Source organism: Carassius gibelio, chromosome B4 (genome assembly GCF_023724105.1).
Source record: "Carassius gibelio isolate Cgi1373 ecotype wild population from Czech Republic chromosome B4, carGib1.2-hapl.c, whole genome shotgun sequence".
Taxonomy (NCBI): Eukaryota; Metazoa; Chordata; class Actinopteri; order Cypriniformes; family Cyprinidae; genus Carassius; species Carassius gibelio.
Genome location: NC_068399.1, coordinates 26,831,549 through 26,858,816, shown reverse-complemented (window position 1 = coordinate 26,858,816; position 27,268 = coordinate 26,831,549). Strand labels below are relative to the sequence as shown.

Below are 27,268 nucleotides of genomic sequence, written 5' to 3'. Positions count from 1 at the left end.
GATGCTCGTGGAGGGTCTGCCATCATCACATGGTGGAAATTTCCACGCGCTCCTCGACTCCGGTTAAACGGGTTTGATTCCGAGGAGCGCCGCCAGTTCCTCTCCCTCCTGCGAGCTTTGCGCTGCTCCTCTGAAGGATCCAGGTGGGTTCAAACACTCATTTATTTCCAGAATAAAAGTGAAACATCGTTGCGCCTCTGCAGAATCATGGTTTGACGTTGGCGCGAGATAGAAATTATACATTAAGAAACATCTCTAAATATATATATATATATATATGAATAGAATTTAAACATACTAATTATTTCAATGCTGCTACACGACAAAACATAGTAATGTTTGCATGTAGCATTTTTTGCACAAATCATAAACTGAGTTACTTCATCCACGCGCGCGCTAATGCGAAAGCAACATGTTTTGAAATATCATAGTGCTCATTTGAACGATATATATATTTTTTGTAAAAAAAACCGTGCATTTTGAATATTTTGCTGAACAGTGTTGTGTCAGTTTCACACACACAAAGCGTTTGTGTTTGGCGCGCGCCGGAGCTCGTGCATCAAACCTGCAGCGTTACAGGCTTTAAACATACACACAATGCGCAATTACTCTCACGTCAAGTGTTTAACAACATTTGTATCAATTTACGAAGTCTGAGGCTGGAAAAAGGCGATGCATATCGTAGTTTGTGTAAACCTGCATGCAGGAAGCAGCATCCAAAACAAACCAGCTTTATACAAGGGACACGTGTGGACTTTATCATCGTTTTCAGAGGGAAATATTTTTCCTATCCTGTTCCATTTGCATGTACACGTACACACTTAGCAGACACTCTTATTCTTTATGCATTTAGCAGAACCTTTTCAAAACAGGAAGAAAATCTAAGAATTTCTGAGAAGTTTTAGTAAATCCTCTCTCTTGATCACAAACTATTAAACACTATACTTGCAAAGTAGCAATTCATAAGAATGAGAATAAGTGATTGCATCTTGTGCTGCAGTTGTATTGTGTATGCTAATCCAGAACATTCTGTAATGTGTGAACCGCCCACCAGTGCTCAACTCTCTCTCTGTCTCTCTCTCATACAAACACACACACACACACACACACACACACTAAACTGGATGGAGCTTTAATAATTCATGAGCACTACCATTAACTATTGATATTGCATGCATTTAACTCTTATTAATTTAGAGTCTGAGCTATAAAGCTCTTCAGCTATATATGTTAGTAGGTTCATTGTGTTCTTTTGTCTTTCTCATTCTAATAATCAGATTTTCTGCTAAAAAAAAATGTTAATGTGTTAAAAACTAGCTTTTGAATGGTATAGTAAATAATGTTAAATGTCAAAAACTTTTTATTTCAGATAAACGCTGATCTTTGGATCTATCTGTTCATCAAAGAATCCTTGAAAAAATATACTCAACTGTTTTAAGTATTGATAATAATAATAATAATAATAATAATAATACGTTTCTGCAAATCGGTATATCAGAGTGATTTCTGAGGATCATGTGATACTGAAGACTGGAGTGATGATGCTGAAAATACAGCTGCACATCAAATTACGTTTTAAAATATATTCAAATAGTAAAAATATTTAACAATATTACAAAATTTCTCACAATAACTGTGTATATCAATAGTTATTTTTGATGGCGATTCAAAGTATCATGGAAGTCATTGGGTTCAGTGTTTTTTCCAATAATAAAAATAACTGATTCTTGGACCCAGCTGTAATTTTGGGGCAAACTCAAAGACCGAAAATAAACTTATTTTTTTTAAAGAACATGAGTGCCCGTGGAAAACCCACCGCAATGCCACAGTGTTCCGTATGGTTTCCAGAACGTTGATATATGGTTACTTATTGGTTTTTAGCACAACACTATGGTTGTCTGGTTGGTTTCTGATTGCCTCATGTGAAAATAGTCCATGACGTCTCTAGATATAGCTCTGTCGTCATTCATCCTCATCTTTCATTATTTTCAACGCGAGCAGCTCAGGTCAGTCCATTATGTGTTCTGCAATGAGCAAATCAATAGACTGATAAGATGTTGGACAGAGCAATGAAACCAAGGACATGACAACCACAAAATAAAGAAACTCTTCATTAGGCTTTTATATTTGCAATAATTATTTTTATTCATTCAAGCAATTTTTGTATAGGTGTGTAGCAACATATTTTATATGTTGGCAGTAAATCGGCGGAAACCCAAAATTTTAACAGTCAAAAGTTGTGAAATTTGGCACGTTGATCGAGTAGCATCTAAGCTACTGTTATGCCAAATATTGGGGTTTTATATCAAACTGTGTAGCGCCACCATCAGCTCAAAGCGGCATTAACATTTCTGTTAACAATGCCTGAATCTAGGAACCTAATGCATTTTCATCTGATCCTGAGTTCAGTTTTAACAATGGTTTAACTTCTAAGCCAACTAGATTTTTCATTATTTTGAAGTCAAAATATTATTTTAAACATTTGCTTTTAAATTATTCAAGAATTGATCAAAGCCATCCAAAGTTACTCACTGGTTTTTGATACTCAATCCAATCCGTTTGCATGTAATGCATTTACAAATTTATATTTGTAACACTTGCATCAAAACTAAAGTAAGATGTTATCGTGTGTAAATCGTGTGTTGTTTGGGAGACGATGTCCAGTTTTTGGGTTGCTGGTCTCGGGCAGGAGTGTAGAGTGTTGCTTCCCAGTGTGGCATCTCTCTCATCTTTCCTCTGTTTCTATGGCAACCATTCCCACATTGACGAAAGCGCAGACAGTGATCTTTTGCATGTATATGATGCTCCAGGATACCCTGTCGAAGTCACTATAATAGCATGAGAGCTTGGGCCGGGTTTCCCATCCCTGTTCCTGAAAGCACACTCCTAGCATCTCTCCTATCTGACCCGTCTATTTCAGGTCTTGGAGTCTGAACTGATGAGCTGATGAGTTGAATCAGATATTTTTGATGGATGTTTTCATATTTTTAGGGTTCTCCGAAGCGGAAGTCGTTATAAACTGTGGGTAGCACAGGTTTGGTAAACTTCTATAGTGTTCAAGCAAATATTTTATGTGCTCCAATTTGCAATTTGGAAAAAAAAATCTAAGATGGTGCTTTTCAAGAGAGGAAAAAATATCAAGAGATTGATTTCATTGGTCAGGGGAGAGAAAAATGTACGGTGTTATAAATCTATATTAATTTATTTTAAATGGAAATATATGTGTAGAAAAAAAAACTTTTCTACACTTTAAAAATGAATGTAGCAAAGAGTCCATTATGAAGAGTTTGAAGAGCGTACTGTTGGTGCACATCCAGAAAAAGACTTGTTAATACTGGTTAGAGTACATTTTTGTTGTTGTTGGCTTTCATCCTTATAAGAAATAGCGTCTAAATAACAAAATGATGGGTTCAGTTTTGGGACACTAGTTGAATGCTTATTTTAAAGTCTGTCTGAACTGTTGTTTGAGGGTGAGATATTTGTACTAATTTTGAAAATTTGTAATTTAATTTATTATACAGTTCTCTGTGAGTGTGAGGTAGAGGTGTTGTGTTTCTGTGGAGCGTTGTGTGTTTGACCCTTGAGCCGGAGCTTCTGATTGGCTCGTGGTGTTGAGTGTCTCCATATAAGGAAAGGCCTCTTGGCACAGGAAGGAGCACCTGCATTAAGACAGTAATATTGGCTTTTTAACTACTTTTTTTGGCACTGATGGATTTTTCAATGGCCAGTATTGATATTTAGAGATTTGAAGTGCAGTATCTGATATAATGTACATAACTTCACAAACACACAAAAATGGCTGAACACATTTTACACAATATTTAGGTGAATAATGGTAAATATTCACCAATAATTGGAAATGCAGCACTATTGGTGGCCAGTATTTCAATTGGCATTGATGGATTTTTCATTTGCCAATAGTGATATCTAGAGATCTGGAGCACTGATATTGAATAAAATATTGATTCTGTAGACATATTAAGCACGGTTATTACCAGAATTATTAAAAATACTTTACCAATAATTGGGAATGCAGTACATTTGTGGTCAGTGTTTCATTTGGGGCTGATATTGATAAATCTAGAGATCTGATCTATAACTAAATGTTATAAAAAAAGATTAGCTGAACATGTATTTTATGCAATATTTACTTATAATATATTATTATAATATTACCAGATTAATTGGGAGTATATCACACTATTATTATGGTCAGTATATCACTCTGCGTTGTCTTGAGTGACGATATTGGATATAATGTTGATGTATAACAAAAAAAAAAATGGCTGAATACATATTTGCTTAAATATCTTACAAAATTCACCAATAATTTCATTTGTTGGTACATTTTTCAAGTATATCAAGTGGCATTTCAATGAGTCATATTGATATCTGGAGAACTGGAGTGCAGGTATCTGATTTTATGATGATTTATAACTACTTAATAATAATAATCTGTATTTTACTCAGTATTTACTTTAATATTTGACAAAATATCCCAATAATTGTGAAAGTAGCCTGTCTTTTAATCTGTCAAGTGGACGTGGTTGTTGGCCGATATCTGCCAATGGGACTTTTGATGGGAATTTTCTGTTCATCGCTAGGTTTTTGATCAGTGACCCTGGAGTGTGTGTCTGTATATGTGTGTGTACACGCCTCAGTCGCGTATGCAGATTGGCGGATGCTGGTTGGTGTCCCAGAGCGTCCGTGAGGCCGAGCAACCCCAGATTCTTGCCCCAGTGCAAACAGAAGTTGATGCAACGTGTCGCGTTATCTCAAACTCATTTCTGGAAGCCTGTGTGCCCTTCAGTGACGCAGGTGAGGGGAGAGGGGCGGAGCTTCGAGCTGAGTGGTTGATGTAGAAGCGTCCTGATTGGCTGAGGTGGGGCCACCTAAAGCTCTTTAAAGCGTCCACTCACCTCCAGGGCAAAAAACTAAGCTCATCCTTGATCTGTGAGTACATCTAGTGTCCTGTGTCTGACCGGCTCTCATTGTGAGTAACCAAACCACCATTAATATATTATTATTGGGTTAAATCTAGAGGAGATCTGTTGGTTTTGCATTTGGTTGCTCGGTGTTGGTGTTTCTGTGTGTGGTCTGCGTCCAGCCGACAGCTTGAAGAACGCTGATCAAGCACAAACACTGACTTTCCCTTTGAAGAGCGAGTGTGTTTTCATTATAAAACACTCAGGTCATTTCGTTTTGTGTTTCCACTGCAGTTTAGTACAGCTTTAAGTGCGCAGGATTATAAACATGTTGCAGCCAAGAGCTGAGTGAAACTTTTTCATTCTGCATCGTAGTGCTGCACAATTAATCGAACGTGATTAATTGCGATTGTAATGCACATCTAGTCAGTAAAGCTGGTTCTGTGATTAGCAGTAAATCTCCATCATCTGCTTTCCATAGTTCTCTGACAAGCTATGCAAAATCGCGTTCATAATCGCAGACGATATAATTGTTGGGTTATGAAATCAACGAAAACCTTCTCGATTATGACAGCTGTTTGCGTATTTTCTCTGGATTTGTTGATTTAAATCTAGTGGGTCTTGTATCGCAAGTTCAATGACGCAGGTAGTGACGATTCTCTCCGGCCAATCAGTGATCAGCAGGGTTTACACATCATATTTTGGTAATGGTACGTCTCACTTGTACCCAGTGGAAACCCCCCAAAAGTGAGCCGTACCGAATCATACCATGTCGTACCACACAGTAGAAAAGCACCATTAGACCGGTTTAAAGCCAGTCTGAACAGGTTTCACTCAAACTGCGTCTGCACAGTTTGGTTTAGATTTTGGTTTATTTTGTTGTAACTCCAAAATGCTGCTGAAGCTCTAGAGGAGATGCATTGGATTACTGGAGAAAATCTGAGATGTCTTTGCTGACAAGGACAAACGATTGAAGTATTTCATCTACTGTTTTTCTACGTCTGCTTTCGGTCGTAAATCTAAAAGAGTTTTACTGTGTTTTAATTAAAGCTGCATTAGTCATGTGTTATGAGACGGTCAGATCTCAGCGTTTCTCAATGTGTGCTGAAGTTAAAGTTGAGTCTGTTTGGGTTTGTTGCATTAGCTTTATCTGCTCTCCACTGGTTAGGCTGGTTTTACAAGGCTGGAGTTCGTTTTTAGACTTGATGTCTTACAGTTGAATTTACATGAATAGTGTTAAAAAACTTAATCTTCTATCATGATATGCTGCAATTTCAGAAAAAAGGGTACAAAAGTTGTTGCGGTACCTTTTTAAAAGCTACCAATAAGGTAACTTTAAGCAATAATATAAACCTTTAGCACACTAACACACACCCTTTTGGGGAAAAAATGTGCCCTTTTAAAATGTTTCGCAACAGTGACATATAGGATAAGATCTGATGTGACTTACAGCTGAAAATATGTTATGTGTATATTAATAGTTTTTTTTAACAACTGCAAATATTTGTTTACAATCTTTTTTACAATGGAAGTTGATGAACACACAGCATCAGATTATTCATATTATTAAAACTCAAAACAGTTGAGGTAAGATAATAAAACTGATCATTCAGACCCTAATTTCTGATTGGATTAGATGCACTATTGTTCTATATTAAAGCATCGAGTTGCAATCATTAACAGACAAATGAATGAATTAATGAATGGCATTGCTTGTCAGAAGGGTTTATTCTGAATTGAAATAATATTGGTGAATTTTAGCTTATTGCTGTTGTCTAACAGTCCAGCTGTTAGCACACACACACACACACACACACACACGTTTACTTTCTGTAAAACTGTTCTCGTGTGTAAATCCAGTAAATGTGTCTATTCCCAGTCCTGTGAAATATTTCCATGAGTCTATAGTTCAGCAGTTTTTCTGGCCGCGTTTATGAATCCTTAAAGGTTCAAACCATGTTATTTTAGTATCACTGAGAGACTCTTATAGTTTTTATTAATATGCAATAGTCAGCATTTGAAGTGGATCAAAACTATCTGTTTAAGTTGTTCTAAAACTAAAGACCAAAATGCATCCTTGTCTTACGACAACTTTGGTTAACTTTTTTGGTCCACTTCAAATGTCTACTGTGTTTTCTGTTTTTGTTTAAATTTTAGTTTAAGATTTTCTCGTGTTTTTTTTTTTTTTTTTTTTTTTTTTTTTTATATTTTTAAAGTAAAAAAAATTGGATTTGTTTATTTTGGTATAATTGTTATCAATTGAGAATGAAAACTAGCTGAAATAAAATCCTTGTTTATTTTAAATTGTATTTTATTTCAGATGAAGTTTAATTTCAAGTAGCAAAAAAAAAAACCTGAAAATCATGAAAGGCCAGTTTATTAGTATTATTGTGTATTTTTCATGGTTGTTGTGCTGTAGTAAACTGTACTGTAAATAAATGTAAAAAAAGTTCGAAAAAATTCGCATACAATTATCTTGAATATGAAAAGTAATATTATGTATCTGAAATTATTCTAACAATTGTTTTCTATGATTTTAGCTAATAATGGTTGTTAATATTGTAAAAAAAAAAGATGAAAAATTTTATGGAATGAAAATTGAAATAGTGAATAAAAATTGGACTAAAAATGTATAGAATTTTTTTTATTTTTAATATTTATGTATGTGTGTGTATATATATATATATATATATATATATATGTATATATATATATATATATATATATATGTATATATATATATATATATATATATATATATATATATATATGTATATGTGTGTGTGTAAAATTCTAAAACAAAAAATAAATAATATAATATAAAAAAAATATATAAATTGGTAGCACTTTATTTTACAGTCCTGTTCCCCATGTATATACTATGTACTTATTATAGTAATTACAATAACTATGTAATAACTAGGTACTAACCCTGAACCTACCCCTAAACCTAACCCTACCACATGTAGTTATCTTGTGTTACCAGAACTTTCGTAGATAAATATACTGTAAGTACACTATAAGTATATGTATAAGTATATAAGTACACGTACTGTAAAATAAAGTGCAACCAATAAATTAATATATGATAAAAATTAAAAAGGATTTATCTTGCAGCTGATAATAGATCAGTGTTTCTCTCTCTATTAATGTGCAATTAACATGTTAGCTCAAACTAGGTTATGGTGGGGTAAAAGCGAATTACTTTCTGAGGCTGAAAATAGAAACAGGTAAAGACAGAAGATCTAGAATTTGTTTAATGAACCATTGGAGCCATGGCTTATCGGTTGCCGAGCTCAAATCTGGCTTGTAGCATTTCTTGGTCTTGTTTCATCTGTCTCTCATGCCCATAAAAAGTGCCACAAAAGGCCGCTCTATACAGAGGATGACGTCAAACTGTGTTGTCCTTGCATCTGGTGGGCAAAGAACCAGCATAATGTCAATATTGTAGCACTAATTTGTCTGACAAATATATGTTTTTGTCAAATTTGTGTGTGATAAAGACCCAGAATTGCATTGCTTTTTGAAAGGTGATTTGGCAGTACATTTAAAAACAACCAACCCTGAAACATCATGACGTGTTTCGCCTCTAGAACAGACCAGATTTGTTTGGTTTTGAGGTAATATTGATTGATTTATCACAGCATGTTCAGAGTCCCCGTCAGTATATTTGGCTCCAAGTGTGGTTATGTTGACTTGTTTTTAGCAGATCAGTTCAGGGTCAGTTGGCTTAAAAACATGAATAGTTAAGCTGCCATTTGTTGTCGCACTTTGCACACATTTTTAAGCATTGTGGTTTAAAAATGACTGAGAAGTTTTCAATGCAATGCATGTGTAACAGTACATTAGATCTGGTTAGATCTAATATTCCTGCTGTCTGTCATTCATGTTAACTATACTGTGATATATATCAGTATCGTCTTATCACCTGCCCCTAATTCTAGCTCTAACCAGACTTCTCTGGTTCTTTTTTCAGTTAATTTCTCATAGTCGAAATCCTAAGCTGTAAACATGGAGCGTATGGAGCTGAAGAAAGTGAGCACGGAGGCGGACGATGAAAGCAGTGTGGACGAACGCTTCTCGCCCATCGATTCAGAGAAGGCCACTATTAACGGGTGAGAGTCGCTGTTGTGTGTTTAACCCTGACGCTGTTTGATGTCCACATCTAGAACATTGTGTCACATAGCTTGATGGGAAATGACGTCATATGCTGACACATCCATGCATCGATTCATCGTGTAACAGCAAACAAACAACCTGTGAAATGTCTTGTGAAATGACATGTGTTTGTGTCGTCGATTGCAGCTCACTTCTGGATGAGGACGACACAGAGAGTCAGAAGTTTCTCACCAATGGCATCTTGAAGAAGAAGAAATACGAGGAAGAAGAACATGTAAGATCCTTGTTCTGAAACACATTAGCATATTCATATTCTCTCTCTGTGGAGCTGTTGGTTAACTCTGTGTTTCTGTCTCGCAGCACCCGGGTCACACGTCGTTTGGGATGTCCGTCTTTAACCTCAGTAACGCCATCATGGGCAGTGGAATTCTGGGATTGTCTTTCGCTATGGCCAACACTGGCATCATACTGTTTGTGTGAGTATCTGTGCTCAGAATGATGTGGAAAGTGGGAGGAATTTATCAGCTTGGCTCATGAATATTACAGTTTTTTTCAGTCGCTAACAAGCATTTGTCCAAGCAGTTGTCACATTTTCAAAACTCTAAACACAATTAGCACAGCATCTTTCTATTGTGGCCATACCATTCACACATTTCATGTCGTTTTCACACAATATGGAGTCATTGAACACATTTCCACAATGCTTACATTTTCTGAACAGACAAACTATACCTCCCAACAAAATTATGGATCGTTTTTGTAGTATTTACAAATGTTAACACACAACATCCCACAATAGCAAAAACAATGTTCCAAATCTTAGATACAGTATAAAAACCTCTACTTCTGCGATGATATCAGTTCAAAAACAAATTATCTTAGCTGATTTATGTTGTGTAAATTGGGCAAACCACAAGTGATTCCAATCCGGCTTAGACTCAATGGCAGGGGTTATTTTTTTCTATTACATTGACACTTATACAATAAAAGGAAGACTTTGAAGAGTGATATTTTTGGAAACAGAAACAGAAAAAGACAAACACTGTAATGTATGGACGAGGAAAAGTAAGAGCAAGGGGCCCAGTGAGAGGAGCAGGAAGCAGTAAGAGGAGAAGGAGCAGTGAGAGATGCAGTGAGAGGAGCAGTGAGAGATGCAGTGAGAGGAGCAGTGAGAGGAGCAGGAGCAGTGAGAGATGCAGTGAGAGGATCAGGAGCAGTGAGAGGAGCAGGAGCAGTGAGAGATGCAGTGAGAGGATCAGGAGCAGTGAGAGATGCAGTGAGAGGATCAGGAGCAGTGAGAGGAGCAGGAGCAGTGAGAGGAGCAGTGAGAGATGCAGTGAGAGGAGCAGTGAGAGGAGCAGGAGCAGTGAGAGATGCAGTGAGAGGATCAGGAGCAGTGAGAGGAGCAGTGAGAGGAGCAGGAGCAGTGAGAGGAGCAGGAGCAGTGAGAGGAGCAGTGAGAGGAGCAGGAGCAGTGAGGAGCAGGAGCAGTGAGAGATGCAGTGAGAGATGCAGTGAGAGGAGCAGTGAGAGATGCAGTGAGAGGAGCAGTGAGAGATGCAGTGAGAGGAGCAGTGAGAGGAGCAGGAGCAGTGAGAGATGCAGTGAGAGGATCAGGAGCAGTGAGAGGAGCAGGAGCAGTGAGAGATGCAGTGAGAGGATCAGGAGCAGTGAGAGGAGCAGGAGCAGTGAGAGATGCAGTGAGAGGATCAGGAGCAGTGAGAGGAGCAGGAGCAGTGAGAGATGCAGTGAGAGGAGCAGGAGCAGTGAGAGATGCAGTGAGAGGATCAGGAGCAGTGAGAAGAGCAGGAGCAGTGAGAGGAGCAGGAGCAGTGAGAGATGCAGTGAGAGGATCAGGAGCAGTGAGAGGAGCAGGAGCAGTGAGAAGAGCAGGAGCAGTGAGAGGAGCAGTGAGAGGAGCAGGAGCAGTGAGAGATGCAGTGAGAGGAGCAGTGAGAGGAGCAGGAGCAGTGAGAGATGCAGTGAGAGGAGCAGGAGCAGTGAGAGATGCAGTGAGAGGAGCAGGAGCAGTGAGAGGAGCAGGAGCAGTGAGAAGAGCAGGAGCAGTGAGAGATGCAGTGAGAGGAGCAGGAGCAGTGAGAGGAGCAGGAGCAGTGAGAAGAGCAGGAGCAGTGAGAGATGCAGTGAGAGGAGCAGGAGCAGTGAGAGGAGCAGGAGCAGTGAGAAGAGCAGGAGCAGTGAGAGATGCAGTGAGAGGAGCAGGAGCAGTGAGAGATGCAGTGAGAGGAGCAGGAGCAGTGAGAGGAGCAGGAGCAGTGAGAAGAGCAGGAGCAGTGAGAGATGCAGTGAGAGATGCAGTGAGAGGAGCAGTGAGAGGAGCAGTGAGAGGAGCAGGAGCAGTGAGAGATGCAGTGAGAGGAGCAGTGAGAGATTGTTTTTATTTTACCCCCCTTTTTTATCTGGGCTTTTTGCTGTTGTTGTTTTATGTTCAGAATGCTCGTATGTGTTTCATGGATATTTTGTTCACTGTAAGCGATACTGTCAAACCTTTTCTGTTCTATCATACCGTGTTTCTACTGTACCTCCTGCAGTAAACAGTAAAGGAAAAAAAATAGCTTTTTACTGGAATGCTTTTGAATGTGAACATTACTGTATATTTGGACATACAGTTCCTAACCAAGAAATTTAGTGTAAAACAATGAATTTGCATGTTTTGCATGCAAATACCTGTAAAACTGAGACTGAAAAGTCTATGCAGTTTTTGTAATGTCAACAATAGCCAGTATTCTGAAACCTGGTGTACTTTGATTGACTGCATGTACCTTTTGAAGTGAAAACAAGTGTTATTCTTTGACAGAATAATTTAATTTTGAGTCAGATTTCCAGTGTTTTGGTAAAGTTGGTGTGTGCAGAGAAAGATGTGTTCTATTTTGAAATGAAGACTTAGTATATATTTAACAAAATGTGTTTTTGAGAAGAAAATTATCCATTTGGCCAATTGTGTTTTGTAGGTGTGAGTCTGTGTTAAGAGTTTAGAAAAAGTATCTGAAGTATGGTTAAGCGCTTGTTAGCGATTGAAAAAAACTGTAATGAGGTGTCGGAACTTTCAACCAATCTTAATCCTAGTTGCTGGAGGGCAGTGGTTAATTGTATAAGGACAGTACTTCTTTGTTAAATAAATATTTAGAGTAGTTTATTAACTTTTTTTGGTATTTGCATAAAATGTAATGCCGTAATCCTGACAGAGATCCTAATTTTTTTTTTAATCAAAATTAAAAAATAAAATGAATGACCATAATAGTAAAATATGTTTGTGGATTTTAATAGTTTTAATAAACTAGCTATGGCTACGATTTGGCCACAGTAGGCATTAAAAACTTGAAACCTAAATGAATAAATTAAAATTTAATGATATAGTTATTTTTACTGTCAAGGAGTAGCAAAATAAATAAATACATTATACATTTTCATATTACCCAAAACTGAAATAAAAATGAATAAAAACTGTATAGACAATATATAAATATAAATATGAAAGTGCCACTAAATAAGAAAAGTTAGATTCTATCTATGTATTGTTTCAAAAGTTTTAATGTTTGCTACAGCCCTGTTTGTAGCCAAAGAGGTACTTCCAGAAAGCCCTGGAGAGGTTCTTATCTAAGAATGTGCTGGCGATCGTTCACACTACACCGCGTACAACGCTAATAAACTATATTGCTATATTTAGTTCAGCGTCTGGTGTTCAGTAAGGGTTAAAGTGTGTGTGTGTGTGTGTGTGAGTGAGAGAGTGTGAGTGACTGTTTGTGAGAGAGTGTGTGTGTGTGTGTTTGTGTGTGTGAGAGAGTGTGAGTGGGTGAGTGAAAGAGAGTGTGTGTGTGTGTGTTTGTGTGTGTGAGAGAGTGTGTGTGTGTGTGTGTGTGTGTGTGTGAGAGAGAGTGTGAGTGTGTGAGTGAGAGAGAGAGAGTGTGTGTGTGTGTGTGTGTGAGAGAGAGAGAGAGTGTGAGTGGGAGTGGGTGAGTGAGAGAGAGTGTGCATGTTTTTGTATCATATCAGGACACAACTCTGTATAACGACATGGGTATGACACAGGTATTACAAGGAGAGGGTGACTTAAGAGGACGTAACCCATGTCCCCATTTTTCAAAACACTTATAAATCATACAGAATGAGTTTTTTTGAGAAAGTAAAATTGCACAAAGTTTCATGTGAGGGTTAGGGTTAGGTGTAGGGTTGGTGAAGGGCCATAGAATATACAGTTTGTACAGAGAGTGTGTGAGAGAGAGTGAGAGAAATTGTGTGAGTGAGTGTGAGAGAGAGTGTGTGTGTGTGTGTGTGTGTGTGTAAGAGTGAGGCCAGCATGAGGAAGCCGTGGATGCACACCTACAGCTCTCAGAGCTCTGCCTCAACCTCACATCTCTCTTTCATTCTCCGGTGCTCGTGTCAGACGGTTATTTCTGTTTGGTGAGCCGCAGGAGGCCAGTGTCATGTGACTAAACCACCATTAACTGATTCTAGAGATCCATCTCTCTGTCGCTCAGTTTGTCTCGCTGCAGCTGAACGTGAATTAGACTTGTTTTATGCGTCGCTTCATATGTCATTCAAACGGTCTCTTCCTGTCCAAGCTGGCGGTCCTTGGCTCAAATAAGCTGAATTGTGGACTAGATTTTCTGATAGTCAAAAATCTTGCTTTAGAAAAGTTGCAAATGTTATCAATGCATATCTTTGACTTTAACATCTACTGTTGTTGCGTAATATTTCGAGACTCGTCTGTAAGTCAGATGCTCTTTAGCACATCTCTGATCATCTTATATTGGCTAAGAAACATGCTGTGACAGTAACTGCGGTTTATTTTTGAAGCGTTTTCTAAATGCAGACTGCACATATGTGTGTCTGTGCATTGACCGCACACAGCTCTAATGCTAACTATACTCTCAAAATAAGGTGAGCAGATTTCTGAAATGGAAACCATCTGACTTGTTCAAACTGACCCCTAACTGGTTTTGATGCAAATCACCAAAACAAAAATAGTAACCACTGCAAATAACAAACACATCAAAATGATATTTTATGAAAAAAAAATATGATTGTAAAAAACTAAAAAAAAAAAAAAAATATATATATATATATATATATATATGAATATCTACTAACTTAGTTTCTACCCCAAAATAAAACGTAATTTTAATGTTTATTTTCAAATATTTTCAAATGTTCAGGTTTGTTTGGAAGGTTATTTAAACGTTACGTAAAATGTTTTTTAGAATGTTCATCAGATACAAATAACATCATAAGAACATTCCAAGAATGTTGATCTCAAAACATTTTCTCTCATCGTATCAGACATTAATCAAGTTACTAGAATGTTCCATAAACATTAGGAATGTTCAGTTGTAACGTTTATATAACGTTGTGAGAACGTTCCGTATTGGCTGGGTAGCTCATGATAGGAAGCGTTCCTAATGTTTCCTTCTGTTTCTGCAGCATTCTCCTGTTTGGAGTCGCTATCCTGTCGCTGTACTCTGTTCATCTGTTACTAGTGACGGCCAAAGAAGGAGGTGAGCTTGTAGAGCGATCGTAAACACACATATTAACATATGAAACGTGTATTTGATGCTGTAATATCCTCTGGCTGCAGGCTCGCTGATCTACGAGAAGCTCGGGGAAAGAGCGTTTGGATGGCCGGGAAAAATGGCAGCTTTTGGGTCAATAACTCTGCAGAATATCGGAGGTAATGATGCTATATTGAAAAGTAGCTTGAGTCTTCAGTTTGTAGCGTGAGTGATGTGATATTAATGTGTCTGGCTCGTCTTCAGCCATGTCCAGCTACCTGTTCATAGTCAAATACGAGCTGCCGGAGGTGATTCGAGCGTTTCTGGGGCTGGAGGAGAACTCTGGGTAAGACTCAGTGTTTGTGTCTGTAGATAAAAGCATAATAACTGATTTATGATGGAAATCTGTGGCAGTGTGAGTGTCTGTGACTGATTGGAGAGAAATAGAAATGTAAAAAAAATGTATACATGTATTTAAGAAATCCTTTTTGTTTCTGACCGCATTGGCAGAATCTGACTCAGTTCTGATGTACTTCTGAGAAAACGGGTTTTGTCATTTTGCTTCTAATGAAAATGCATCTTGATTAAAGGATGTTTAGATACAAAATACTGAATAATGGCACTTGTCTTTTGTAGAGCTTGTTTAAAGCTGAAACTGAATCATTTTATATTTATTGACATTTGTAACCACAAAACCAATCATAGGAGTCAATTTCTCGAAATTGAGATTTATACAGAATCTGAAAGCTGAATAAATAATCTTTCCATTGATGTGTGGTTTGTAAGGAGGATATAATATTTGTCTGAGATACAACTATTTGAAAATCTGGAATCTGAGCGTGCAGAAAAATCTAAATATTGAGAAAATCATTAAAGTTGAAGAATGAAGCTCTTAGCAATGCATATTACTAATCAAAAATTAAGTTTTGATATATTTATGGTAGAAAATTGATTAAATATCTTCATGGAACATGATCTTAATATCCTAATGATTTTTGCCATAACATTTTTTTTTTATAATTTTGACCCATGCAGTGTTATTTTATTTATTTGTTGGTTATTGCTACAAATATACCCCAGCAACTTAAGACTGCTTTTGTGCTCCGTGATCACATTTTACAACAGTGCCTTTTTGCTAAAGCGGCTTTGAAAGCATCCGTGTTGTATAAAGCGCAGATGGAATCCATATAATGAATGGAATGGTTCTGCAGCATGTTTTGAGATCTCTGCATCATCTAAGAGCGCTGCTGTGAGTATATGTGCTGGTTCTCTGTGCAGTGAGTGGTATCTGAACGGGAACTACGCTGTGGTGTTGGTGTCCGTCTGCATCATTCTGCCGCTGTCTCTGCTGAAGAACCTGGGTAAGACTTGTCTGTCGAGCAGTGCAGTGTGTGTGTGTGTGTGTGTGACGCTGGTTGTCCTCTCTCTCATCAGGGTATCTGGGCTACACCAGCGGCTTCTCTCTCTCATGTATGGTGTTCTTCCTCGGAGTGGTACGTTTCTCTTCATTTGCTCTGGATGTTTAATAGCAGCTTTCTGTTCAGTAAAAGTGAAAATCATTCACTCGCCCTCATGCTGTTCCAAACCAGTGTTCATCTAATATTATTGAAATAACATGTTTTTTTTTTTTTAATAAAGTATATTTTTTTGAACTTTTTTAGTGCAAAGCATGACTTCACTATTATAGTTTTTAATAACATTTAAAAATATATATTTTTATTGGTTTTTTAAATGTCTGTGAATGTTTTTATTTTTATTTTACTTATTTTAGTACAAGTTAAACTTAATTAAAATTTAAGCGAAATGATTTTATTTTATTACTAGTCATGAATTTCATTTTAATGCTTTTAGTGAACTAATATATATTTTTCCATTGTAGTAGTTTTTCTATATAAATTAGTTAAGTCATTTTTCAAGCAACAAAACTTATGTCAGATATGTTTTGAGTTTTAGTGAACTATAATTACTCAGTTCAAAACCTTTTATCAAATTTTTTAACATCTATGTAGTATGTTTTTTTTTTTTAAGTGTTTATTATATTTTATTTCATGAACTTTTTTTAGTGCATCTAGTTTTAGATGATGATAACCCTGTTAAATCTTGTTTTAACGTAACTTTGATTCTCTCTGGGTTGATCTGTTTCTGAATGCATTGTTTGGTGTCTCTGGTTTGATTCTCAGCTGATCTATAAGAAGACGATCCTGCCGTGTCCTCTGCCGTTCTTCTTCCAGAACGGCTCGGACGCTCTGGGTCTGTACTCGCTGCACAACGCCTCGACGCTGACCTCTTTATCAGCAGTGAACGCTCCTCACCCGGATCCTCACGCACCGCTCCACAGCGCCGTCCAGGTCACGCCTCGCCCCGAGGACACCGAGGACATGTGCACGCCCAAATACTTTGTGTTCAACTCACAGGTGACGTGGAAACATGTGCCTGAGCCTGTCAGACTGGGCGCTGTGTGTGGACACTGCCTCATGGCGTTTGCTGTGTTTGTGTCTTTCAGACCGCGTACACCGTTCCCATCCTCGCCTTCGCCTTCGTCTGTCATCCTGAAGTTCTGCCCATCTACAGCGAACTCAAAGAGTGAGAGAAACTTTGTACTTGTGCAAAATAACACTAAAATCATAATGCACCAATGTAGAAAACTGTGTGTGTGTGTGTGTGTGTGCACTACTATCGAAAAGTTTGGGATCAGAGCGATTTTTTTATTTTTATTTTTATTTTTTTTATTTATTTTTTTATGATTTTTACAGGGTTTTTTCTGCTCATCAAAAGCTGCATTTATTTGATCAAAAATACAAGAAAAAAAATTTATATTGTGAAATATTATTGTGATGTAAAATAAAGATTTTCTATTTTAATATACATGAAAATGTAATTTATTTCTTTGATAGAATGCTGTATTTTCAGCATCATTCTACTGTAATATGCTGATTTATTATCAGTGCTGAAACTGTTGTGCTGCTATATATATATATTATTTTATTTTATTTTATTTAATTTTTTTTGGAGCCTTTGATACTTTTTTTCAGGAATCTTTGATGAACAAAAAGTTAAAAAGAAGAGCATTTATTTAAAATAGAAATCTTTTCTAACAATACACACTACCGTTCAAAAGTCTGAGGTCCGTACATTTTTATTCATTCTTTTTTTTTTTTGAAATTTAAACTTTTACTCAGCAAGAATGTTAAATTGTTAAGATGTTTGCTGTTCTTTCTAACTTTTTATTCATCAAAGAATCCTTAAAAAGAATTGCAGTTACCCCCCAAAAAAATAATTGTCAGCCAAACTATTGATGACTCTATTAATAAATCAGCATATCAGAATGATTTCTGAAAGATCATGTGACACTTTCAGCTTTCAGAAAATTCATCTTTGCGTCACACAAATAAATACATTTTAAAAGGATATTAAAATAAAAACCTTTATTTTATATTGCAACAACATTTTGCAAGATTACTGTATTTTTTCTGTATTTTTAATGAAATAAATGCAGCCTTGAAGAGCAGAAGAGACTTCTTTAAAAACATTACAAGTCTTACTAACCACAGACTTTTGAACGGTAGTGCACATATATATATAAAATGTTTTATTAGTAGTATTTTTTTTTTACAGTTCCAGTAACAAAACTTTCTTTTTTTTTCTTTTTTTGGGAATGAAATCCGCTCCTGGTGTTCCTCAGTCGCTCTCGGAGGAAGATGCAGAAGGTATCGAACCTGTCCATCCTGGCGATGCTGGTGATGTACCTGCTCTCCGCTCTCTTCGGTTACATGACGTTTTATGGTACGCTACAAACACACTCTCCTCATACACACCTTCAGCGCTCTTCCATCACGACGTGCTCCTCACTCTCTGTCTGTGTGTGTGTGTGTGTGTGTGTGTGTGTCAGATCATGTGGAGGCAGAGCTGCTTCACACCTTCACAAAGGTCTACAAGTTTGACACGATGCTTCTTCTGGTGCGTCTGGCCGTGCTGACGGCGGTGACGCTGACCGTTCCCATTGTGCTGTTCCCTGTGAGTAACTAAACACACCCTGTGAACATGCTGTGAAGTGATGTATCCACCTCCTCTTACTCTTATTGAGGTTGTAAATCTCCACCAGAGGGCGCTGCTCTTCATTTCTACAATTTTAGTGCATGCTACCCTTAATTAATGCAACCATATTAATATCAGTATCTTATTGGTCATCGGTCACCCTGTTCATTAGATATCAGAACCAGCAACAACTATTGAAATATCTGGTAACTGCTAGTAGTTTCAACACTTTTTATCATATTCTGCACATTTCAACCCTGCTTCAGCACTGGAAAAAAATAGTTACAAACTGGATTGTTTCAGGGTTATTATAGTTAACTAAAACTAAAACCATAAAAAATCATTACTTGGAAAAAAAAGTAATTTTATTTTATGTTAAATAAAATATATATTTAGTTTCAGCTAGTTGACAAGACAAAGATTCTTGCTTTTGTTTAGTGTAACTTTATGTGATAAGATAATTAAAACTGATAAAATACAAAACAAATAAGCGAAAACAGAAAAGCGATGATACTAAAACCATAAAAAAATACATAAACTTATTTTATTTCAGCTAGTTTCTAAGGCAACATTTTTCATTCTCAGCTTGATTTTTTTTTAATAACTAAAATAATAAAAACAAATAAAAAATGAAATGTATTTATTAAAATAATTAAAATATCTAAAAACTTTTTTTTAATTAATAAAAATGACAAAAACTAGAAATACTGAAATCTAATTCAAAATATAAGTAAACTATATATATATATCTATCTATATATATATATCTATATATATAGATATATATATATAGATAGATAGATAGATAGATAGATATATATATATATATATATATATATATATAGATAGATAGATATATATATATATATATATATATATATATATATATATATATATATATATATATATATGTATATCACATGAAATAAAAGAAACATTAACTGAAATGAAATATATTAACACTTAAACTAGTTGCAAAGGCACCAATTCTCATTTCTAATCTAACTTGATGTATTAAATAACAAAAAATAAAACATTAAAAATATATAGACATTTAGGGTAATTTATAAATAATAAAAATGACACAAAAAAAACACACACACACAACAAAATTAAAATGTTAAATAAAATTAGTTAAACAATAAAATAAAATTTTTAATGTAAAAAAAAAACAACAGTGATATATCAGTAACAATAAAATAACACTGATTTGTTTAAAGAATAATGTGTGTTTCTGTCATGTGACAAGCAGAAGGCGACGAAGAGCTTCTTTTGCTCACACACACACACACACACACACACACACGCACGCACACACACACACACACACTCTCACAGTGAGGGAGGGGCGATCAAAGCCAGTGGAATATTACCTGATGCAGTGCAGTGAACTTGCAAAGCTGCAGTTACAGCAGGTGGCCACCGTGGCGCTATAAACACACAACACTCCTGCAGCTCTCAGAGTCAGATCAGCGTTTCACTGAAGACTGACAGGTGCTGCTCTTATTTGATCAGTCTGTCGAAGGTGATTTCATCAGGACCGGTGAAAGCGATTCGGCTTCAGGCAACCTGTGTAACAGAGCACAGTTGAGCTGAGGCCTGCTCAGGGGTCGCAGAGTTTGGCAATGTGACATTTCATGTTTCCAAGGAGTTCTTGGCCTTCAAGTTGCTCTTAAATGTCACGGCCTTTGTGCGTGAGATTTCTTTTGTTTTGTTTCGTCTGAGAGCCAACGGAGACCTTGAGTCAGATGCACAGACGACACTCGCTAAGAGAAAACGGCGATGCGAGTGCTTTTATTCTGAACGAGTCTAAATCAGGCTCCTCATGAGAATTCTGGATTTTTGTGTGAATAATTAGTTTAAGTTGGAAAATCTACTCATCTTTTATTTTTTTAAGTCAGTACTTCACTTGCATTGTGTGCATAATATACATGCTTCTTTTAAGATATCCTTTTCAGGGTTGTTGTCATTAAATAATATAAATATCTTAAATATGTATGTATTTTAGTATAATATGATTTAATTCAATATAAATGAAAAATGTAATTAAATGTAGGAATGTAATGTTGCAAACTAACCAAAATAAAATTGAAGCATTAAAATGTCTAACTGGAAATGAAAAGATAATAATAATACAGTGAAACACAAAAATGCATAAGCATTAAAATGAAAATAAAATTAAATAAATAAATGTATGCATTTAGCAGATGATTTTGATCCAAAGTGACTTAAAGTGCATTCAGGCTAAATAAACTAACTAACTAAATAAAATAACAAATACATAAATATGAATAAAATAAGAAAAAACTAAAATTAATAATAAATACCTAAATAAAAGTGAACTAAAGCTAAAACTAAAATAAATTAATCTTAGAAAGGCCTCTAACCTAAACAGAAGTATTTAAAATAATATAAAAAAAATCACAATGTTTTAAATTGACAACAGAAAATATAAAATAAATAAAACTGAAATCAATCAATTAATCTGCTCTAAAGCTAAAATAAAATAATGTTTTTATTTATTTATTTTATTAAATTTTTTATTTGAAAAATAAAAATTATAAATATATATATATATATATATATATATATATATATATATATATATATATATATATATATATATATATATATATATATATATATATATATATATATATATATATATATATTTATATATAATATTTTTTTCTTTCATATACGTACTATGTTAGTTGGTGCTCTGACCCTGTGATTAGGCCGGTCTGTCTCTCATGTGAGGTCAGTGCAGCCCAGGGTCAAAGGTCACGTCAGATAGTTTACACCCATCTGAGAGTAACTCAGCCGCTCCATACAGGAGCTTGATTAGAGAGTGTTCCTCCAGCAGAACCTCGTGGCTTTCTCTCGCTCACAGTGACACTTTTCTTCATCTGGTTTTGTGGTTGATGACTGATCTCTCTCTCACTTCTGTCTTTGTGATCTCTGTAGCTATTTTTAGAGCCGTTTCTCTGAAACTAGCATGCTAAGCTACTTATTTCGAAGCAATTAAACAACACCAAGGCTGAAAGTGTTATCTGCACGACAAAAAACAACAAGCAGATAACTACACTAAAGCTATTCAGGACAACAAGCTCTTACAGACATTTCTTAGATTACATTATTTGGAAAAAAACAGAAGTGGTCTGTTTTCATGCTATAAAAAGAATGAGACGAACATGCAAATTAACACAACACACTACTGTAGTAACACAAAAATATTGCATTGAAAATGACTTGTACTAATACGCATTTTACTTTTTTTTGCATTTATTTGATCAAAAAACAGTTTTTGATGTGAATATATTTTGACATTTATTTCTGTGATATATTACTGCAGTCTTCAGTGTCACACGATCTTCAGAAATCATTCTGATACAATGATTGACTGCTAACATTTCTGATCGTTATCGATGTTGAAGACAGTTCATATGTTTATGCAAACCATAAGATTATTTGATGACCAGAAAGCTGAAGAGAACAGGATTTATTTGAAACCGAAATCTTTTGTAACATTATCTGCATGCATTTGCCGTCACTTTTCAATCGATTTAATGCATCCTCAATGAATGAAAGTAACAGTGCTTGAGATTGACCATCTTAGCCGACTGAAACGAGTTGACCTTTACTTTAAAGAGAGTGTGAAAACATCTGAGCTGTAGTCAAGGCAGTCAGAGACGTGACAGGAACTGGGAAAATGTCTCAAATGCTTGGAGTCTGGACTGAAATGTGGCACCCAGGTGACGGCTGGAGGACTCTTCCAGGGCCAGTTTTACTAAACGGGGAACATTAGCACCAGCTGTTAGTAAAACTGGCCCCAAGTCTGTTCTACACTTCTTTAGTGATGTGTTATGAACCCAACCTGTTCTTATTAAACCATGTCGCAGAAATCACTTAATCGACTTTGTCTGCTAAAAAAGCACTCAAAAGAACCACTATATTTTACTGGACTACACTTTATAATGGAAATACACATTTTTACTCACAGATATGATTCATATAGTTTTTTGGTTAATTGTTTGATGCCATTAAAATAACATTACGTCTTGCTGCTTAACGTGATGTAAATAATAAATGGACTGAAGCAAGAGTTCAGAGATATGCAAAAAAATAAGTAAATCATCTGAATGATCATAAATCAAGATACTTTTAGTAGGGAAGCAATATGACCTAAGACATTAATGAAAAATTCATAAAAAAAAAAAATCTGCTAGTGCGGTCAGAAGACTATAAGATTTTTTTTTGGTATAATTTTATATATATTATTTTTAACATGATAATATTATAACATTTATAAATAATTGTTTTAATATAAGATTTTATTTTTTATTTTTATCTATTTGTTATTATTAGAAGTAGTTGTATATTCAATAAATTCTTTAAGAATTGTTAATAAATTAAGAATATTTATTAAAAATAATATATGTCTCAATTTGTTAATATTACATTTTAATTAATTTTTTACATGTTGAGGGTTAGGGTTAGGGTTTTTTCTCAACTAAATGTATTTTTATATAAAAATGCTTATATTATAAAACAAGTGAAAAATTAAGTGAAAAAAATTTTTTTTTTTTGCAGTGTGAAATTGTTAACAGTAACGAGTCCGACAGAGGAAAACTGTGTGTGTGTGTGTGTGTGTGTGTGTGTGTGTGCGTGTGCACGTGTGAGTGTTTATGTGTGTGTGTGAGTGTGTGAGTGCATGTGCGTGAGTGTGTGTGTGTGTGTGTGTGTGTGTGTGTGTGTGTGAGTTTGCAGAGCTAGAATAACTTTCTACCATAATATGAGTTCTCCAAGGCATTTGATTAGATCTAATCAGAAAATCGTGTTCATATACGAAGATGTTTGCTTTTCATTTGTGTTGAATCATCTGTATACTGGAGCTGTTTCTCTAATACACATTTAGCATCTACGGTGCAAAGGCTTTCAAATACATATATGTGAAAAAAAATCACTTCTATTGTTAAAACTAATATAAATTGAAAAGTGGAAATGTATATATACATAAAAACACTATATATGAACAGTAATAATGTTTGTATTTCCCATTTCACTCACAATATCTTTTGTTAAAAAAGTGAATGCTTTCCTGGTCTTTTTCTAAGTTCTGTATCGTGTGTTGATTTGTGTTTTCAGATCCGTTCTTCAGTCATCACAATGTGTTTCGCTGGAAAAGAGTTCAGCTGGATCCGACACTTGCTCATCGCCGCTGCGATACTGGCCTTCAACAACCTCCTGGTGATCTTCGTCCCCACCATCAGAGACATCTTCGGCTTCATCGGTCAGTGCTCTCTCGCGTGTCAGTAGATCTGAGAAATAAACCTGATCTCACACACATTCCTCCTCTTCCTCCTGTAGGATCGTCTGCAGCCACCATGCTCATCTTCATCCTCCCGGCCGCCTTTTACCTGCGGCTCGTCAAGAGTTTACCCTTCAGATCGCCGCAGAAAATATCTGTAAGAAAAGACTCAGATTTCAGATTGTGGTCCTTTACTGAATATTGTTGAAAACTTTAATTTGAAACGTCTGTTGCATTACATACTGAAGGTAATATAACCGGACTACTTTTGAACTAACCTTAGCATGAATGGATAAAAAGCTAATTAATTAAATCCTAAAAATTTAAACTCAAAGTAAAAAAATTTAACCAATAATTAATAATAATAATAATTTAAATATTGACTTAAAATCTCAAGTGAATATTAAAATGATGAGGTGTAAAAATGGATTCATGGAATCCATAAATTAAGTAACATTTTAAAATGATGAAATCAAGTTTTACTTTAAATAATTAATGTATAAATAATATATAATCCTCTAATCCATTGTCACTGTAATCTGGTGATTTAAAAAAAATGTATGCATTTAAAAAATGCAATATAATGTAATTACAAGTTTTTCATTTTTGGAATCTTTATGTAATACAGGTTACATTTAATCAGTTACTACCCAGCTATTATTATATTATATTATATTATATTATATTTTCATGATCATTTTTTAACTGTATGTAATGTAAAAATTAATTAAAAACTAATTTATATATATATATATATATAGTACAGACCAAAACGTAACTATTTTTTATGTTTTTGAAAGAAGTTTCTTCTGCTCATCAAGCCTGCATTTATTTGATCAAAAATACAGAAAAAAATGTATATTGTGATATATTATTATAACTTAAAATAATTGTTTTTAAATTAATTATACTTAAAATGATCATTTATTTCTGATCCTTTAGAAATCATTCTAATATGATGATTCATTATCAAAGTTTTAAAAAATATTTTTTCAGAACATCTGATGCTTTTTTAGGATACTTTGATGAATAAAAAGTAAAAAAAAAAAAAAGCTATGTTTTTAAAATATAAATATTTTGTAATAATATAACATACACTACTGGTCAGTAATTTGGGGTCAGTAATTTTTTGTCTTTCTTTTTTTAAAATAAAATCAATACTTTTATTCAGCAAGGATGTGTTAAATTGATAAAAAGTGATAGTAAAGAATATATATATATTTTTTTTTTATAAATGCATATATAATATTTCACAATATTACTGTTTTTTCTGTATTTTTGATCAAATAAATGCAGGCTTGATGAGCAGAAGAAACTTCTTTCAAAAACATTAAAAATAGTAATGTTTCCAAACTTTTGGTCTTTACTATATATTTTTTTTCATAATTCCTATATTATGTTATGTTTTTTTAATTGAATGTGATTTGATCTCCAGGCAGCCGTTTTCCTGGTGGTGGGTATCTTCTTCATGATCGGCAGCTTGTCTCTGATCGTCTTGGACTGGATTCACAACCCGCCGGGTTCAAAAGGAGCTCATTAAAGCTCCGGCGGTCGTCTGCTGAAGCCGTTTCATCCCAGAGACTCGGACGAACCCTGCGCCTCTACCTCGCTCTCGTTCACGTCTGAACGTCTCCCAGCTCTCACATCCCCGCCGGGTTCACGAGACTCGCTCATCACCAAAGATGAAGAGAAAGAGAGAGAGAGAGAGAGAGAGTGAAGAAGGGTTCATCAAATAAGCACTTGAGGATTTTTATCAAGACATGCCAACAATCACCTTTTCTTCCTGTTTGCCTTCATTAGCTGGTCCTAGATGGTTAGTTAGTTAGTTAGTTTGGTTTAGTTAGTCACGTATGCTGAGGAAGATCTTCCACAAACAAAATGAAGACAAGTAAACGGTGCTGATTTCCATTTCACTTGAATCAGATTTCCTCTTTGAGAGGGGGAAAAAGTTCCCATAAGTGCATTTTTGTATTAAAATGAAGTACAGTTGGTCCACAAAAGCTCCGCTTTTTCCTCTCAAACTGATCCACAAGCATCGATTAGAAGATTTTGAGCGGGTCAGTTCCTCTCAAGATGATATTTAACCACGCCAAACGTTTCTGACTCATTATTAATCAGCGTTTCGTCATCGCACACCGGTCCGGACCTGACCGCTGGGCTTGGCTTTCCACGATCTGTTTCCTGTGGAGATCTGTGCCTTCTTCCTGTGCCTCGCCAGAGAGAAACCTGAAGGTTTACTGAAGCCTGTCTCTCTGCATGCGCCGAAGTGGACCATATTTAAAGATCATGTGGTGATCTATCTACTCATAGAGCAAGTGAATATTTCAGATGTTACGGTTATGATATTTTTGCATGTGTTAAATCAGAAACATGGTGTTTTTTTGGACGTTGTATATGGTTTGTAAATAGTGTGCTCGATGATGGACGCTGGAAGAGACGGACACATGAGAGAGTTGTAGTATTATATTTAGATGTCGGTGCCATCTTTTGTAAATCTGTAGAAAAGCCGTTGTATTTCTTTTGTGCCTTCTTGGTGGTTTTTATGATGAACTGAATAATGGAGTTGTGTGGGGTTTTTCTTTCTTTCTTTTTTGTATGTTGTTTGATTAGTTAACGGCTGAAATGGTACACAGAGACGCACGTTTGACATCGAGAATGTGCTTGAAAACCTTCAGATTAGTCTTCCACCGTTTACCTCTGCAAACCACAGACCGGATGTGTTCATAAGTGCCATTTATTTATGAATCTTAAAGTCGACGTGAAATCAGAACAGACCTTGTTTGCTTTCTTAATAACACTTCAAATCCTGTTGGTTCATGTATTAACTAAATGTAAGAAATACATTTATTTCATTGTTATTAAAGTATTTATGTTTATTTTTTGAACGGCATTTTTTTTCTTTTTCTGGCCAAAATGTATTTTAAATATATGTTGTAAACAGTGATGTTAAAAGAAGTGTATTTTGTTCAATTAAAAACAAAACTCAAATTTAGTTTCAACCAAAATGTTTTTTTGTTTGTTTTCAAAATGTGTTTCAGGGACAAGAAAATACAATTTCCAATTAATTAATTTTTAAAAAGTTAACGTGTTATTGACAATAACACAACTACTTTTTTTCAAATATGAGAAGTGAACATGTTTCCTTAATTGATTTCAGAAAATGTTAAATATTTTTTGAAATTCTTAAAAAAAAAAAAAAAAGTTTTATATTTGTAAAATATATTTTCAAAAATTTCCAAAAATATATAGATGGTAGAAAACATACTGACATATAATAAATATATATTTCGGCTGCTTTTGAATATTTTGAATATACATTTTATATACATACATTTTATATATAATTTTTTCTTTTGCCATTTGGGTAG

The 27,268-nt window shown here is 35.2% G+C and overlaps 1 protein-coding gene across 3 annotated transcripts; it reads left to right on the top strand.

Moving 5' to 3' along the window:
- LOC127956638 (sodium-coupled neutral amino acid transporter 4) lies at positions 1-26,892 on the top strand. 3 transcript variants are annotated; one of them, XM_052554716.1, is made up of 16 exons: positions 1-143; positions 8,902-9,040; positions 9,231-9,318; positions 9,405-9,520; positions 14,487-14,560; positions 14,641-14,733; positions 14,819-14,900; positions 15,833-15,915; positions 15,989-16,047; positions 16,735-16,968; positions 17,058-17,137; positions 18,237-18,337; positions 18,444-18,568; positions 23,738-23,882; positions 23,960-24,057; positions 25,336-26,892. In XM_052554716.1, exons 2-16 carry the CDS (start codon positions 8,937-8,939, stop codon positions 25,438-25,440), a joined length of 1,587 nt encoding a protein of 528 aa, XP_052410676.1. In that variant the 5' UTR covers positions 1-143; positions 8,902-8,936; the 3' UTR covers positions 25,441-26,892. The 3 variants fall into 3 exon arrangements, with proteins under 3 accessions (XP_052410676.1, XP_052410674.1, XP_052410675.1); XM_052554714.1 differs by lacking the exon at positions 1-143 and adding an exon at positions 4,884-4,993; XM_052554715.1 differs by lacking the exon at positions 1-143 and adding an exon at positions 5,729-5,900.
- Positions 26,893-27,268: the final 376 nt, after the last annotated feature.

Excerpts from the sequence above, each read along its gene's own strand:
- LOC127956638 (XM_052554716.1), top strand. The coding sequence starts at position 8,937 with ATGGAGCGTATGGAGCTGAAGAAAGTGAGCACGGAGGCGGACGATGAA. Across the intron at positions 9,041-9,230 it reads GAGAAGGCCACTATTAACGG|CTCACTTCTGGATGAGGACG; the intron begins GTGAGAGTCGCT and ends CGTCGATTGCAG. Across the intron at positions 16,969-17,057 it reads ACTTTGTGTTCAACTCACAG|ACCGCGTACACCGTTCCCAT; the intron begins GTGACGTGGAAA and ends TGTGTCTTTCAG.